The sequence below is a fragment of the Diabrotica virgifera genome, chromosome 3, assembly GCF_917563875.1.
Source record: "Diabrotica virgifera virgifera chromosome 3, PGI_DIABVI_V3a".
Taxonomy (NCBI): domain Eukaryota; kingdom Metazoa; phylum Arthropoda; class Insecta; order Coleoptera; family Chrysomelidae; genus Diabrotica; species Diabrotica virgifera.
In genome coordinates, this window is record NC_065445.1 from 101,890,158 (window position 1) to 101,906,433 (window position 16,276).

The 16,276-nt window shown below is 31.9% G+C and overlaps 1 protein-coding gene across 1 annotated transcript in view; it reads right to left on the bottom strand.

Annotated features, from left to right (window-relative positions):
• LOC126881238 (protein fuzzy homolog) overlaps positions 1-15,478 on the bottom strand; it is a 40,568-nt gene extending 25,090 nt beyond the window's left edge. The window contains exons 1-3 of the mRNA XM_050645388.1: positions 15,232-15,478; positions 15,056-15,177; positions 10,836-11,109 (exon numbers count right to left, since the gene is read on the bottom strand). Of these exons, the coding sequence (XP_050501345.1) occupies positions 10,836-11,109; positions 15,056-15,177; positions 15,232-15,309 (474 nt within the window). The 5' untranslated portion in view covers positions 15,310-15,478. The remainder of the gene's footprint in view (positions 1-10,835; positions 11,110-15,055; positions 15,178-15,231) is intronic.
• Positions 15,479-16,276: the final 798 nt, after the last annotated feature.

Sequence of the window (16,276 nt, forward strand, 5' to 3'; positions counted from 1 at the left end):
TAATAACTACTTGTCAAAAAATCACATCATTTGGAATGGTCTATTCCTTAGATGCCTCAGAACATCAAGTTCTATTCTGTAACTGGTGCACAAGGTCAAATATTTCGGTCCCCACAAAATCAATGGAAACGACAGTCAGATTCGCTTCTGTGTGGTTAGTTATTCTGTGCTTGCATCGTAAAAACTGTGCTATCAATAATTTTCAAACGGAGTATAATGATAAATTTTTAAACATTTCTAATTGAGTAGATGTTTACATTACATTTTGAAATATTTTCACTGAAAGTCATATCGCTCTCTAAAATGTTACCAAGAAACAATGTTTAATCACTGAAAGGTATTTCTTAGAACTAACTATAATTCTATAACCATGGGAAGGTTTAATTCGTGTATAAAGATAAATAATAATAAATATTGATATTTATAAGGTAGAACCGCATAAAAATAGTTTTCTTTACATATAGTTAATAGATTGCAGAAAGGCGTTCTACTGCATTAGACATGAAAAATTAATATAAATAATTCTTAAAACAATAGGTGTATCACATCCAGATCTTCTAATCAATATAAATCTTTATTGGAATTAGTTAGTGTATTGGAATTGTTAGGATATATAAAGGTTAAATGTGGAGACAAGGGTGTATTTTGTCACTATTATTATTTAATATACTCTTACGAACTCTTCACAGAGGCACTAGATGGGATGGATGAAAGTGTTTTAGTAAACAGAGAACGACTAAATGACATCTGCAACACAGATTATACAGGGGAGCGCATATAGATTTTCACTTCGGACAAAAATAAAACAAGATAAAACTTTTTATAATTTCATTAAGAAATGTTTAATAAACAACATATCAAAAAGTTCTACTCCAGAAGTGGGTGCTTCATTTTTTATTAAACAAATGAACTGCGAAATTAGATGCTTTTTTAAATAACTCCGAAAATATAAATTTTAGAAAAAAACTAACTTGACTATTGAAAAATTCAGGAAATTTTACAAAAAATAAACCTTCTATAAAGATTTTTCTAAAGTTAAACCTGTAGCTTCTATAATTTTTTATTTATAACGCTAAAGGCACCCTTCTCACAAACATTGGCGCACTGTAAACTAGCGTACGGCGAAGTGCACGGTTGAGTCATTTTAATGTAATTCTTTAACTAATGAATCAAATGAAATTTTACAAGATGGACAAGAAAGAAGAATACTTAAGCTATCTTATGGTTACGATAAAAAGAAATAAAATGTATGGGCATAGGCACGGTGTGGACGGAAAGTGAGACTTACATGAATTTTGTTTAAAAATGATTTAAAAATATGTAACTAATACAAATTTTCTTATAAGACTCTCAATTTTGCACAACTTACATTTCAAACATCTCACTAAACGATGTTTCATTAAAAAAAAATCTCAAAAATTTAATTCAGATGAAACGACGTCTCAAAAAATGTAATTTTTGAAAACTTCGTAGTTTTAAAGAATTACCACCACTTTAAGACGGTATTACTCAAGTTTGAACAGAGTTATTACAGTTTTATAGACGCTTTTTTAAAGCTTAGGATGTAATCTTTAAAATGCACTAAATTATTTTACTTTATAAATGAAATAAACTATTTCTTTTTGAGAAAATTAAGAAAGTTAACAAAAATGTAATACAAAAACCGAAAATTACCAGCTACAAAAATGTTTATACAAAGTGATCAAAACTTTTTTCTGTAAAACTTACCTAAAATACATTTAATAATAAGCTTCAACAATAATAAATATTCAACAAAAAAAATTTTTTTTAGCTCTTATACAGTATGTCTGCGTAACTTGGAACCTATTGATAACTTCTTTATTATCAGTTTTATGAAAAAAAGTTATTCTTTATAAAATACTCTGCATCGTATATAATCTAAGATGCAACCATCAAATATCAAATTCTATTAATTTTATACGAGGTATATAAAAAATATGAATTTCACTCAAGAGTAAAGTACCTTTATATTTCACAATATCGAAAATTGTTATTAAGAAAAGTCGTTTAGAATTAAAAAATATGTTTCAGTGTTCGGGCACTTAACTCTTAGAAAAATTCATATTTTTTACATACCTCGTATAAAATTGAAAAAGTTTAATATCTGATGGTTGTATCTTACATTTTTGACCAGGTAGAGCATTTTATAAATAATAACTTTTTTTCGTAAAATTGATAATAAAAAAGTTTTCCGTGTGGTTCCTAGCTACGCAGACATACTGTATAAGAGCTTCCGTATAAGAATTTTCAAATTGTAATGCCATATTCGTATTCAGTATAATCAAAAACAAAATAGAAACATATTTGATCAAAGTAAAATGATGAACTCAACGATATTTTTAAAATGATTTATACAAAACAATTGTTATTGTTTATTCAATTTTTTTTTAAGCATTTATTAACAATCAGAATTACATATTCTATAAGCTAATTTGATAACAAGTACAATAACATATATCAATGTATTATTGTACACTAAAATGGCGTTATGAGGTACATCACCCAGCGGTTTCACCTCAGTTTCAGCGAAGATCTATGGGCCATAATCTTCGCAATCTTCTGTTGTTTAGTGGCTGCAGTAATGGTAATATTAATTGGTTGGGGTGGTCTTCCAATTTCTCGTGATGTCTGTTGGCTCTTTCTTGAATTACTGTGCTGACTAACGGGATGTTTAGGTCTGTATGAAGGGTTTGGTTGGAAATGTACCACGGGGCATTTGCGATGGTGCGTAGAATTTTTGATTGAGTTCTTTGGATAATTTTTGTGTTTGATTTGCTGGCACAACTCCATAGTTCTATACCGTACGTCCATATAGGTTTGATGACGAGATTTTTTACCTATAAGCCAATTAATTTCTTTCACTCTCAACTCAATTTGTTTCTTCTTCTTTAAAATGTGTTGTTTCCAGTTTAATTTAGAATCAAGATGAAGCCCCAGGTATTTGACGATGTTCTGTTGTGGTATGTTGACTTGATTAAGGCTAATATTTGGGCATTGGTCTGTCCTTAGTGTAAAAGTTATATGTGTTGACTTAGTTTCGTTAGCTTTTATCTTCCATTTCTTTAACCACTGTCCAATTTGATCTAGGTGTTCTTGAAGTTTTAATACTGCAGCTCTTGGATCCTCTTCAGTTGCAAATATTGCTGTGTCATCAGCGAAAGTTCCAATGGTGGTTTGTGGAGAGGTTGGTAAATCGGATGTGTACAGTACATAAAGAAGTGGACCCAATATACTACCTTGTGGGACTCCTGATTGAATTTTGTTACGGTTTGATAGTTCATCCTCCACTTTAGTTTCAAATTCTCTGTGAGAATAGTGATTTAGAAAAATAGTGATTTAGATATGATTTTAATAAGTCAAAGTATTTGTTGGGTAGGGATTTTTTGATTTTATAAAGTAATCCTGGGTGCCATACCTTATCAAATGCTTGGCTGATGTCCAGAAAGGCTGCTGTGCAATACTGTTTATTGTCCAAAGCTCTATTAATTACATTTGATATGCGATGGCATTGTTGCACTGTAGAATGACCTTGCCGGAATCCAAATTGGTGTTCTGGGATCCAGTTTTGGAATTCTAGGTCGCTCATAATTCTTTTAAGTAACAGCTTTTCAAGAAGTTTTGACATTATTGGCAGTAGACTTATTGGGCGGTATGATGAAACATCCGTTAAAGCTTTACCAGGTTTCGGTATCATAATTACTTGGGCAATTTTTAGTGATATAGGCCAATAATTAAGTCTTAAGATTGCATTTAATATGTACAATAACTTCATTATACCTTTTTTAGGAAGTTGTTTTAGCATTGTTGCTGTTATGAGATCAGTGCCTGGTGCCTTCTTTTCATTCAAATGATTAATTTCATCTTTGATCTCCTTCGGTGTAATTAAAGTTAGTCGCTCTCGTTGATTAATTGGTAAGGCTAGTTCCTGCTCTACTTCTTGTACTTGGTCATTGTCGTGTGGCTTGAAGACTTCAGTTAGATGTTCAGCAAATAAATCAGCTTTTTCTTTGTTGCTTTTTGCCCATGGTCCTGGTGGTAATGAGTTTTTCCGAATTGGAGGTGAAGTATTTATTGGTTTATTTTTGTTTTTGATTGGTTTCCAGATAGAGTTATCTTGACGCGAAAGGTTTATTACATAGTTTTCAAATGAGTTGTTTCTCATCTGTTCTAGAGCTGTTTTTAAGTTTCTTGTTTTGTTATTATAAATTGTCCTGTCGTCTGGTCTGTGAGTTCTTTGCCAAATTGATCTGGCTCTTCGTTTTTCTGCTACTAGTCTTTTTATTTCAAGAGGAATGTTGGTTGAAATTTTTTTTTGTCCAGGTTGAGGGGTAGACTGTTTGGCAGCATTTTGAAGTAAGTTGATTAGATTATTAGTTTCTGTTTCTATTTGTTCGGGAGTTTGCAATCTCACTAGTAGATTTACTTCCTGTTCTATGATTAGTCGGTATGTGTCCCAGTTTGTTTTGAAGTTATGCAGTCGAGGTGTTGGTTTTTTGATTATCACCGTTGTGCTAATTGTGGCAATTATGGGACTATGATCTGATGATAAATCAAAACTTGGTACTACATCTGTATATGATTGAGATATTCCGTTTGTAATAAAGAAATCCAATAGGTCTGGTGTTTTATTTGGATCGGTTGGCCAATATGTCGGTGATCCCGTCGATAGGAATGAGTAGCTTTTATCCTGGATAACTTTTGCTAGCTCTCTGCCTTTGGTGGTTGTTAGGCGTGAACCCCATAGCGTATGTTTACAGTTGTAATCTCCACCTGCTATAAATTTTGGCCCTAGAGTTTCGAAAAAGGGTAGAAGATCTTCTTTTGTAAGTCTATGCCTGGGCGGACAATAAATTGCTGTGACAGTTATATCATATGGAAGAGTTTGTATTTTTATCGATGTTGCTTGAATGTGATTTGTTTCGTATTTTAGCATTTCATAATGTTTTATAGTTTCTCTTATCAATATGGCTGAACCTCCGTGGGCTGTACCATCTGGGTGATTTGTGTAATATAATTTATACTTAGGTATCTTGAAGTAGGTTCTGTCTGTAAAATGGGTTTCACTTACTAGTAGTATGTCAATGAAATTTTGTTCCAGAAATAGTTTTATATCTTCTTTATGATTAGGAAGACCATTGGCATTCCATTGGGCAATTCTTATGAACTTAGACATTGTTAGTTTACTTTATTTACTAGCATGGAAATCATGTTGAGCGCCATACTGTTTTGTTGCATTAGCTGGTTAAATAAATTTTTAAACTCTTCTAGAAATTTGGTAAGTATACTCGCTGTATCTTCGTTATTGTTCTGATTATTTGCTGCAGCTTGAGCGTAACTTTCATACTGATTCTGAATCCTGGGTTGTGTATATATTCTGGGTTGTGTATGTATTTGATTTATTGCTGGATTTAATGCGTTTCCTCTGTTATGATACCTGTTATTAATATTATAAATTTTTTGGTAATGTTCACAAGTTCACATCCTTTATAATTTGCGGGGCGATCCCCACCACATAATGCACATTTTGCTGGAGTTTCTCTAGTCTTCTTACAAGTTGTGGTATTGTGGGCTCCTCCGCATTTGACGCATACAAATGGTTTATTGCAATATGACTTGGAGTGACCGTACGATTGGCATCTCATGCATTGTATTATGTGATTTTTGGTTGTTCGGGGAGGTTCAATTTCAATAACTCTATTCTGTAGCCCCCTTAAGTTATAAATATCTTTGTTATTTGCTGCCGGTTCGAGATCCACGAAGAACAAATTAAGTGGCTCTTTAGTAATTCTGTGTTGTGCATTTATTATATTTCGAACTTTATGACCCAGTTTTAGGAGTTCGTTTTTTATATCCTCGGTGTTAGTAGAGTGGTGAAGGTATTTTATTAGAACTCTATAGGCTCGATCCTGTTTTAACTGATATGTATGGTGATAAATGTTATGTTCATTAAAATATCTAACCATTTTTCCATATGTATCTGGCGTGCCACAACTTAATTTTACGACATTGTTAGTTAAACTTTTTGTATGATATTCTTCCCTTTCTGCTACATCCTTAATTTTTTGTACCATTTTTTGATAGTCTTGTACACCGTGTATGAAAATTGGTGGAGGGTTTGTTGTGTTGTTCTCCTTGGGAGGGATTACTTCAAATCTATTTTCTGTTACAATAATATTTGTACTGTTTGAATTGTCTGTTGTTTTTCTGATTTTTCTTCTTTTTGAGCTTCTAATTTCTTGCCAATCGTTGCTGCTAGCTGGTTCGTTGTTTTCTTCCTCTTCTTCACTGGTGGATGGCAATCGTTGTAATTGATAATTTGAAGAAGAACTATGATATGTGATCGGCACTAATGGAATTTGTGTCTGTGGTAGTGGAGGGTACAAGTTAGGTGGCATTGGTTTAGTTGGTGCTGGTTGCGACATCGATATTAGATATGGCGTGGTTTGTACATTCATGGCTAGTTGCCCTTGTGTGTTGACTTGTTGATACATTTGTGGGTTGGTTATTGAATTATTACTAAACTCTGTATTTATCTCGGATGGAAACATATTTTGAAAAATATATTTATCATTATTTGCGTACCTGTGTATTAGTTTTCCTGGACAGGGCTTGTCACAGTCCCGAACAGGATGTTTTTTGCTGTACCAAATTACTTCGATATGTCGATACAAGAATGGACTGAACAAATTTTATCTACATTAAATAATCTGTGGTTAAATCACAAAATTCGAAGAGAAACTTTGAATTATGTATTTAAACTTTGACAGTTATTTTTGTTTAAACAATTAATAAATAATTAGCGGCCAAATCTGCGAGTAGAACTTTTTACTTCAACATGTATATAAACTAACAAAAAAAGTTTTAGAAAAATATACGCTTGTTTGAATTTTTTCGAAACAATGCATGTTTTCGTTCTAATTGCACTCCCCTAATACATATATAGGGTATATATGGAATATCTCACGAAATATACATCTGATCAAAAAACTGAAAAATACTTTTTCAATGCTTTTCAATTGGTAACTTTAAAATCCTAAATAGGAATCCACATTTTTTATTGCAGATTCGGTTTGCTTACGCACAAATAAGTAACCTTTATTGAAGACATTTTTTTAAATTGTGGATAGATGGCGCTATAATCGGAAAAACTATTTATTCTGATACCCTAGGTCAATGGTTTTCAATCTTTTTGAGTCATGTACCACCAAATACTTTTTATTATTTTTGGTACCACCTAACTACTGAAATACCTATCTAGCTAGGCTATCTAATTAACTATAATAGTGGCACTGATTTTAGCTGTTTTTGCATTTTGTGTATCACCTCAAATAATATGTACCACCAGTGGTACATGTACCACAGATTGAGAACCGCTGACCTAGGTAATTTCTAGTAAACCTAGTGGAAGGTGAAACGGTAATACAATTATTGTTTTCAAGTTAAATTGTGGCTTATATCCCAATTAGGATAGTTAATTACACTAGTAAATTATACAAACGGTCTAATATCTCGAGAAATTCACTTCCGAATGAAAAACCAAAAATGTTTATTATTTTTCAAAAACCTATCGAATAACACTAAACACGACCCCCCACTCCATCCCATGGAGGTGGGGTGTGGATAACTAGGAACAGGAACCCCCAGTTTTTATTGTAGATTTGAATACCTCATTAAAAAGTAAGTAGCATTATTTATTCGAGACATTGTTTAGATTTGTTGATAGATGGCGCTAATAAATCGTATTTATCCAATTACAGCGCCATTTACCAAAAACTCTTAAAAAAATGTCTCGAATAATTATTCCTTATTTTTTCATGAGGAATCCAAATCTGCAATAAAAAATGGGGGTTCCTATTTATGATTTTAAAGTTACTCCCACCCCACCTCTATGGAATGGAGTAGGGGGTCGTGTTTAGTGTTATTGGATAGGTTTTTGAAAAATATTAAACACATATTTTTTGGTTTTTCATTCGGAAGTGTATTTCTCGACATATTAGACCGTTTCTATAATTTACTTGTTGCATCAGGATAAATGGTTTTTTTCTGATTATAGCACCATCTACAGGGTGATTGATTAGTGGGGTAAAGCTCAATAGATCCGCTATAGTAACAGATAGCAATAAAAGTTAATAACAAAAATTTTAGCCACCTTTGAGCTTCACATTTTAAAATTGTTCGATAACATCGTGTCAGACCAAACTTATATTTTTTTAAATGAAACACCCTATATTTTATCTTATATTCAAAATCTTCTTAACTTTACCATTACAAAAATATAAATGTCTGTTATGTTATACAAGGTATTTACAAAGTTATAACCAATTTTCTATGAAAATCGTAACAAGTTCAGCTCCCTGTATAAATAAAAATAAGCACAATAGCAATGGTTTATTGGTACCATATTTTTTTATTGCTTGTGAAAATTTTTAAAAATGGTTGATATTGCTAATTTTCTGTATATGGAATAGTGGGTGAGTCAAAACGCAAGTACATTATTTTCTCAGTAATTTTAAATAGAACACCCTGTATTTTATGTCACTATCGAAAAGTGCCGTTACCGTACTTTTATTTTTGTATAATATTCCCTATGTCTAAATTTATTAGTTTTCGAGATATTTTAATTTTTCAGAGCAATTTTTTTATTAATTAGGGGTCTAAATCTTTCCAAATTTTAAGTAAGCCATGACTGAATTTTTTAAAACTAATAATTTAAGATTACTGATTATCAATCCGGTAATCAATGTAACAATGTAGCAAATGAAGTAAGGAAAATAATTTATTGGTAATCAATTTTCCAAAAAAAACACAACCACAACATACAACATTTTTAAGACAATTAAAAACTAATTTTGTATGTAAATGTAACAAATAAAGAAAGAAAAATAATTTATTAGTTATAAATTTTACAAAAAGAAACACAAACACAAAATATAACATTTTCTGAAAACACTTAAAAACTACTTTTGTATGTAAATGTAACAAATAAAGAACAAAAAATAATGTATCAGTAAAAAATTTTACAAAAAAAAAACATGAACACAAAGTACAACATTTTTGAAAAAATTAAAAGCTACTTTTAGTAAAATATTTTATATATTTAATTATATAAGGTGTTCAAAATGAGTTGAGTGCATGAGTTACTTAAAGTACGAAGCATTTGTAAATGAACACTTCGAAATACACTTTGTATTCTATCTTTCATCTTATCCCTTGTTGTTGGAGACATTTTATAACCTTCATTCTTAACGTAACCCCAAAAAAATCAGTCCAGTTTATTAAATTTTGATGATCTGGGTGGCCACGCTACTGGTCCATTGAAAAATGAAAATATCTCGAAAACTAATAAATTTTGACACAGGGAATGTTGTTTACAAACTAAAATACGATAATGTTACTTTTCAATAGTGATATAAAATATAGGGTGTTCCATTTAAAATTACTGAGAAAATAATGTACTTGCGTTTGGACTCACCCTGTACTCGATAAAAAGAAAATTGAAAATGTCAATCATTTCTAAAAATTTTGACAATAAATAAAAAAATATGGAATCAATAAACCATTGCTGTTGTGCTTATTTTTATTTATACAGGGAGCTGAACTTGTTACGATTTTCATAGAAAATTGGCTATAACTTTGTAAATACCCTCTATAACATAACAGACCTTTATATTTTTTTAATGGGGAAGTTAAGAAGATTTCGAATAAAGATAAAATATAGGGTGTTCCATTTAAAAGAACATATAAGTTTGTTCTGCCACGATGTTATGGAACACCCAGTAACATTCTAATTAATTTTAAAATGTGAAGCTTAAAGTTGGCTACAATTTTTGTTATTAACTTTTATTGCTATCTATTACTGTAGCGGATCTATTGAGCTTTACCCTATTTCACCCTGTATCCACAATTCGAAAAAATGTCTCGAATAAAAGTTACTTATTTTTACGTAAGGAATCCAAATCTGCAATAAAAAAAATGGGGATTCCTATTTAGGATTTTAAAGTTACCCCCACCCCACCTCCAGAGGATGGAGTGGAGGGGCCGTGTTTGATATCATTCGATAGATTTTTTGAAAAATGTTGAACACATATTTTTCAGTTTTTCCTTTTCGATCAGATGTTCATTTCGCGAAATACTCGACCGTCCCGCTACTTTTGGGACACCCCATATAATATTATCATCTTAATATTAAAAAACTAAATATATGAGGATCAGTAAAGATAACGTACTAACGGCAAGACTAGAAATATCATTTAAAGAGTTTTGTTATACCAGGTTCTAAATTTATTTGCTAGTGAGTTCATTTTGGTTACCTGCGAGCGTTCTGTAAAAGCATACAAAATATTCAAACAAAATCAAATGAGACTATATTCGGACACTAGCATATACATAACACATGTTATCTGTAACTATACAATTTGATAAATCATTGATATACGAAATAAATATTAAAGGTTCCAATGAAGACTCCTGTGGTATACTTTGGTTAACATAAAAAATATGAATTACTAGTAACAACTTTAACTAAAAACTTGCAATTAAAGCGTTTTACAGGCACTCAGACAAGTAAGTGAAAACCCTTTATGAAAACTTAGAAAATGCAATAAAACTACTTACTGCATACAACCTAATAATGGGGGATATTAATGATGACAAAAATCCCAGAAGTTTATTAATTGCTCTATGTGAAATGGCGTCTTTGAGACATAAAGCGAGAAAAACATTAAGTATTTTATTTTTGCAAGTTTTTAAACAGTTCTGCTTCACATAAATAAAACCATATATTTATAGCAAATCTGCATACATAAAACAATTACCTGTATTAAGTGATTCTCTGTGCACAAAATTGTTTCTGTAAATCCCACAATATCAGAGGAATGTTTGTTACTAGCGTCTCCACAATCCAACGAATCCAAAAGCCTATCAATAACTGGAAAGCAAATTCTAAGTTCTCTTTTCAATCTTTCTATATTTCTTTGCATCTTCAATTCTTTAATCCCAACTATCAATACTATTGTATTAAAAACATCTTCCAATAGTCTGTTTAAAATGTCTATTGAACATCCACTTGCTGCTCCAATTATAATTATGCTACAAAAACAGTTTTTGTACCTATTATTTTTTTACACATTGTGTATAATAACAAATCACAATAATATTATCCCATCAAAAATGTGTACCCTCCTCAAAATCAACAAAATTAAAGTTTTGACAAAAACCCAAAGTTGATTTTGTATCCTGAGTGGGACCAACCTTTATGTAAAAATAACTCTTACCCTGTGCTAGGGTTGCAATCTCCTACAAATTATTTAATGTTATGATTTATTACTTACACAATCATTTTTATTTTTTAAAAATCGACTTGATAGATCAAGTTTTTTAAGTTTTCAAAGATTAAAAAGCAAGTATGTACAATAATCAAGAAAAGTCAAAATAAACTTATTGACCACATTTACAAGATTATATTAACCTACTACGGATGAAGAAGGAGCCGAACATATTAGCATACAAAACGTGGATAAGATGCCAGGAAGCAGGGCAAAGAATACCTGAACCAAATATGCAGAGGTAAAAAAAATCATCTAGAGCAGGAAATAGTACCAGATGCAATGCAACTTAGATATAATCTCGAAAATATCCAGTCTTTGTGTTGTGGGATTGAGTCAAATAAAACGAATCTCATAATGGCAGATCAATGTTAAAAAAAAGATAGTAACTGAAGAGGAAGACTAATATAACTGAAAGCGACTGTTCTCGCCAAAAGCAACTGGCGACCTCAACTCAACTCAGAGCTAATATTTAAGTAAATGTGTTCCCACCTAATAAACAGCAACTTAACTGCATCTCTACTGGGAAAAAAATTCTCTACAAAACAACAGAATAGACTGCAGATATACCGACATAATTACAAATAAGTATAATAAGGCAACAACAACTATTAAGCTAATGAAACAAACCGAGCCTATTAAAATAAAAAGAGGAGTAAGGGAAGGAGATACATAGTATAAACATAAACAGGCAATATCTGAATCACTTACGATATGCTGATGATATTGTATTAATAACAGAAAAATAGTATTACAAAGAATGATGGTAAAACTAGATAGACTACACAATTGATAAAGATAGGACTGAAGATGAATTACAGTAAAACAAAAACCATGACCAATCAACAAGAAGAACTAATACTTACAGTAGGACAAACAAGATAGACCAGGACGGATCTGTTTTGAGGTGGATGTGAGAGGTGGCATTCAGATTTTTGCAGATAAAGTTAGGTGACAACTTCAATAAGATAATTGACTTATGCTCCTTCTCAAATATGCCCGGAACATTAATAAAAAAATAAATATTTAAAAATTTCGATAAACATCGAATTTTTTCTACTTTCTTTGCTTATAATAAAACGAGTCATTTTGGAACAAAGTCGTAGGGAAATAAAATAAAGATAATTAAATTTTGTATTATATACGACTGGTTAAAAATGTCTTAAATTACTACCCTTTCTGCAAAATGGCTATAAATACAAAATAGGGGGGCAAAATAAGCCCATTTTTGTTCGGTTGCACTTAGAACCTTCATAATTTACTTAAAAAATTCTTATAACATACTTAAACCGTCCACCAAATTTCATTAAGATCGACCTAATAGATTTTGTATAATAATTTTGCAATCTAAATGTTTTTAAAAAAGTTCAAATTTTTTAAAAACTTTCTGAACAAAAAGTAGACCACTTAAAAGTTGGCTAATTTTTTTTACATATAAACAGGCGCTCTACCTATCTAATACAACTTACAGAATTAAAATCGGATTATTTAGGCAGCCTCAGCAGTGTATTAAAGTGATAAACAATTTTTTGGCTTATAACCAAATTAGTGCTGTCGCCAGGAGGGGATGCAATGGCCTCCTGTATTTAGATGGACTTACCCAAGTTTTTTTATGTATTTTGACCCGTAGAACACGAATTTTTTGGGTAACAGTTGATCTGGATGTCGATAAGATTGTTATAAATAAAGAACCCGAGAAATTACATAACAGCTATTTTTCGCAAAATAAAACATTTTTTTGTATTTCTTGGGTAATTCTAAGCAAAAAATATTCTTACAAGTTTTTTCGTAGGCTGCAGAGTTTTCGAGATAAACGCAGTTGAACTTTCAAAAAATAAAAAAGCAATTTAAGTTTATAGCAAGTTAAGCTTAAGCAAGTTAAGTTAGTTTCCATTGCTAAAAATTAATTTTTTTATTTTTAAACAAAGCTATTTGTTTATAAGCCAAAAAATTGTTTATAATTTTAAAACATTGCTGATGCCCCTTAAATAATCCAAATTTAATTCTGTTAAGTGTATTAGATAGGTCTAGTCGGTTCGCTAAACTCAGACGCAACTGGCTAGATATTTTAGTCGATAATTTTTTTGTTTTTTGCCAATTTTGCAAAAATTGGCAAAATTACTAACTATTTAGTGATTATTAGCTATTTAGTAATTATTTTTTGCCAATTTTACTAAAATTGGGAAAATTACAGACTAAAATATCTAGAAAGTTGCGTCAGAGTTTAGCGAACAGACTATAGAGCGCCTCTTTATATGTAAAAAAATTTGCCAACTTCTAAATGGTCTATTTTTTGTTCAGAAAGTTTTTAAAAAACTTGAACTTTAAAAAAAATTTAGATTGCAAATTTATTATGCGAAATCTATTAGGTCGATTTTAATGAAATTTGGTAGACGGTTTAAGTAGGTTATAAGAATTTTCTAAGCGAATTACTAAGGTACTAAGTGCCACCAAAGTGGTTAAAAACATTGAATTGAATAACAACAGGCTTATTTTGTATTTATTGTCAAATTGCAGAAAGGGTCAGACATTTTTAAAGGGTATATCATACAAAATTCAATTGTCTTTATTTTATTTCTTTAAGACTTTGTTCCAAAACGAATCGTTTTAAAGTTATAAGTAAAGAAAGTAGAAAAAAAATCAAAATTTTTAAATATTTTAATTTTTTTATTAATGTTCCAGGCATATTTAAGAAGGAATAAGTCAATTATTATTATTGAAGGTGTCACCTAACTTTATCTGCAAAAATCTGAATGCCACCTCTCACATCCAAAAATAGATGTTTTTCACAGATCAACCCTGGTCTAAAGAATAGAACAAGTAAAAGAGTATATATATCTAGGACAAATCACTAGATTAAATAAAGAAAATCAGACCAAAGAAACAAAGAGAAGAATAAGATTGGCTTGGGCGTCATTCAGAAAATTGTCTTATAATCTAAAGAATAGAAAATACCAGCAATACCTAAAACCTATACTCCCTGTCCTCATACACAGCTGTAATGAATGTTTACTAAGGAAAATATGGAAAAAATAGCAAAGACAGAAAAATTGTGAAAACGGAAAAACAAATCTTGGACATTAAACTATCAGACAGGAAAAGAAATGAATGGATCTGTAACAAAACAAAAGTGAAAGATGTCTCAAGCCTAGTAGCAAAGCTTAAAGGGAAGTTCGCCGGACACACCCTACAGCAGAAGGATAAAAAAAAAGATGGTCTAAGCCAGTGGTTTCCAACCTTTTATGTCTGGCGACCCACCTTCTTATATTTTTTCATATTCACGACCCATCCCTCACCCATGATGATATTTATATCTAAGTTATTCAGCTACTGTAAAAGCCAAGCCGCGACCCACCTGAAACCTGTCCGCGACCCACTAGTGGGTCGTGACCCACCGGTTGGGAAACACTGGTCTAAGCCATACATACACTAGAGACCGTGGAACCACAAATGAAAAAGGGGAAAGCCACACATGCGATGGTCAGATGGCCTGAGGAAATACGCTGGGTCAAAATAGATGCAAATTACCCAAGATAGAAAGGCGGTAAAGAAGGAAGAGGAGGCCTATCATATCCAAAGATGGATGTTTAGGGCTGATTAGATAGATAGATAGAGGCGTGGAAGACGGAAGAGGATGCCTATATGCTAGGACGGATGTTTAGGGCTGATTAGATAGAAACTTAGTAATGCATTTTTATTTATAAGATTACCTGTCTTCAAATTCCTTCCAACTAACAGCATAATCATCAGTTAAGGTTTCTAAAACTTCTATGCCAAATGGTTTTCCGAACATGTGGATTCCGTTTAATGATCCTGTTATAGAAAATGGAAGCTAAAATAGTACTTTTTAGTAATGAAATGCAAAAAATATTCAAAAATTACCTACCGGCTCAGAATTTCCTTTTTTTCTGGATAATATTGGAAGTCCTCCACTGGAAGTACCACATAAAATATATGCAGACATTGTAATTGTAGTCACAATTAATTAATGAATAAATATACAGTTTAATAAGCCTCAATCTCCTTAGAAATAACTCTTGGTCTTTTCGTATTTTATATTTTTTAATACAGAGCAAGACGCAAGACAAAAACAATAATAACAGTACTGTTGTTGTTGTTGACCTTGAAAACATTGTTATTGTTATGATTGGTCCATAGAGGTATATATTAACATAGAGAGAGCCTACCTTCCGCGCTTCCTGACGACAAGAACTCATGGACTGGTTTGCTGCATCTCTTTCTAACACATTGTATCGAAAATCTATGATGACATTCAGTGTGAACATAGGCACGGAAGAGGAGGACAACCGTAGCAGCTTTACTATGCGTAAGAGTGAAACAGCACTAATCCAAATAAAAAAGATGGTGTCGTCACTTCGGTCTGAATCACACTCTCTCTATGCTAATATATAACTCTATGGATTGGTCATGGTTATGTTTTCATATTTCTTCTTCTCTTCATTTGAATGGCCTTTGCTGCCAGAGCCATCCGGCCAGATTTTCTTATCAGTCGGAAAAATGTAAGAAGAGGACTTTTCATTCACAGTGATTTGTTTGGAGCAGTGATGTGGCCCACATCACTGGTTTCGAGCTTCTGCCATATGTCGTATCCGCTCCGAGCTTCGCTGGTATCGCCACCTACCTACAGGATTACTAGTATAACTTTTACCGGAAATTTTCTGGAAAGAAAAAAGTGTTGCCTATACTCTGTGAGTTTCGCTGGTATGGCTGCTATAGCCATCTAACGGTTGACTAGTGTTCCTATTCCGGCCGGAATTTTAAAGAGGAGAGTAGAAATAGACGGAGAGCTAGAGGCGAGAAATCATCGTCATAAGTAATATGGAGTTTGGCATGTGAAATGTGTCTATGGGCAAAGAATACATATCTCTCACAAGAACCGACACGGACGGCGATTCTTTTGTTGTTAGCAT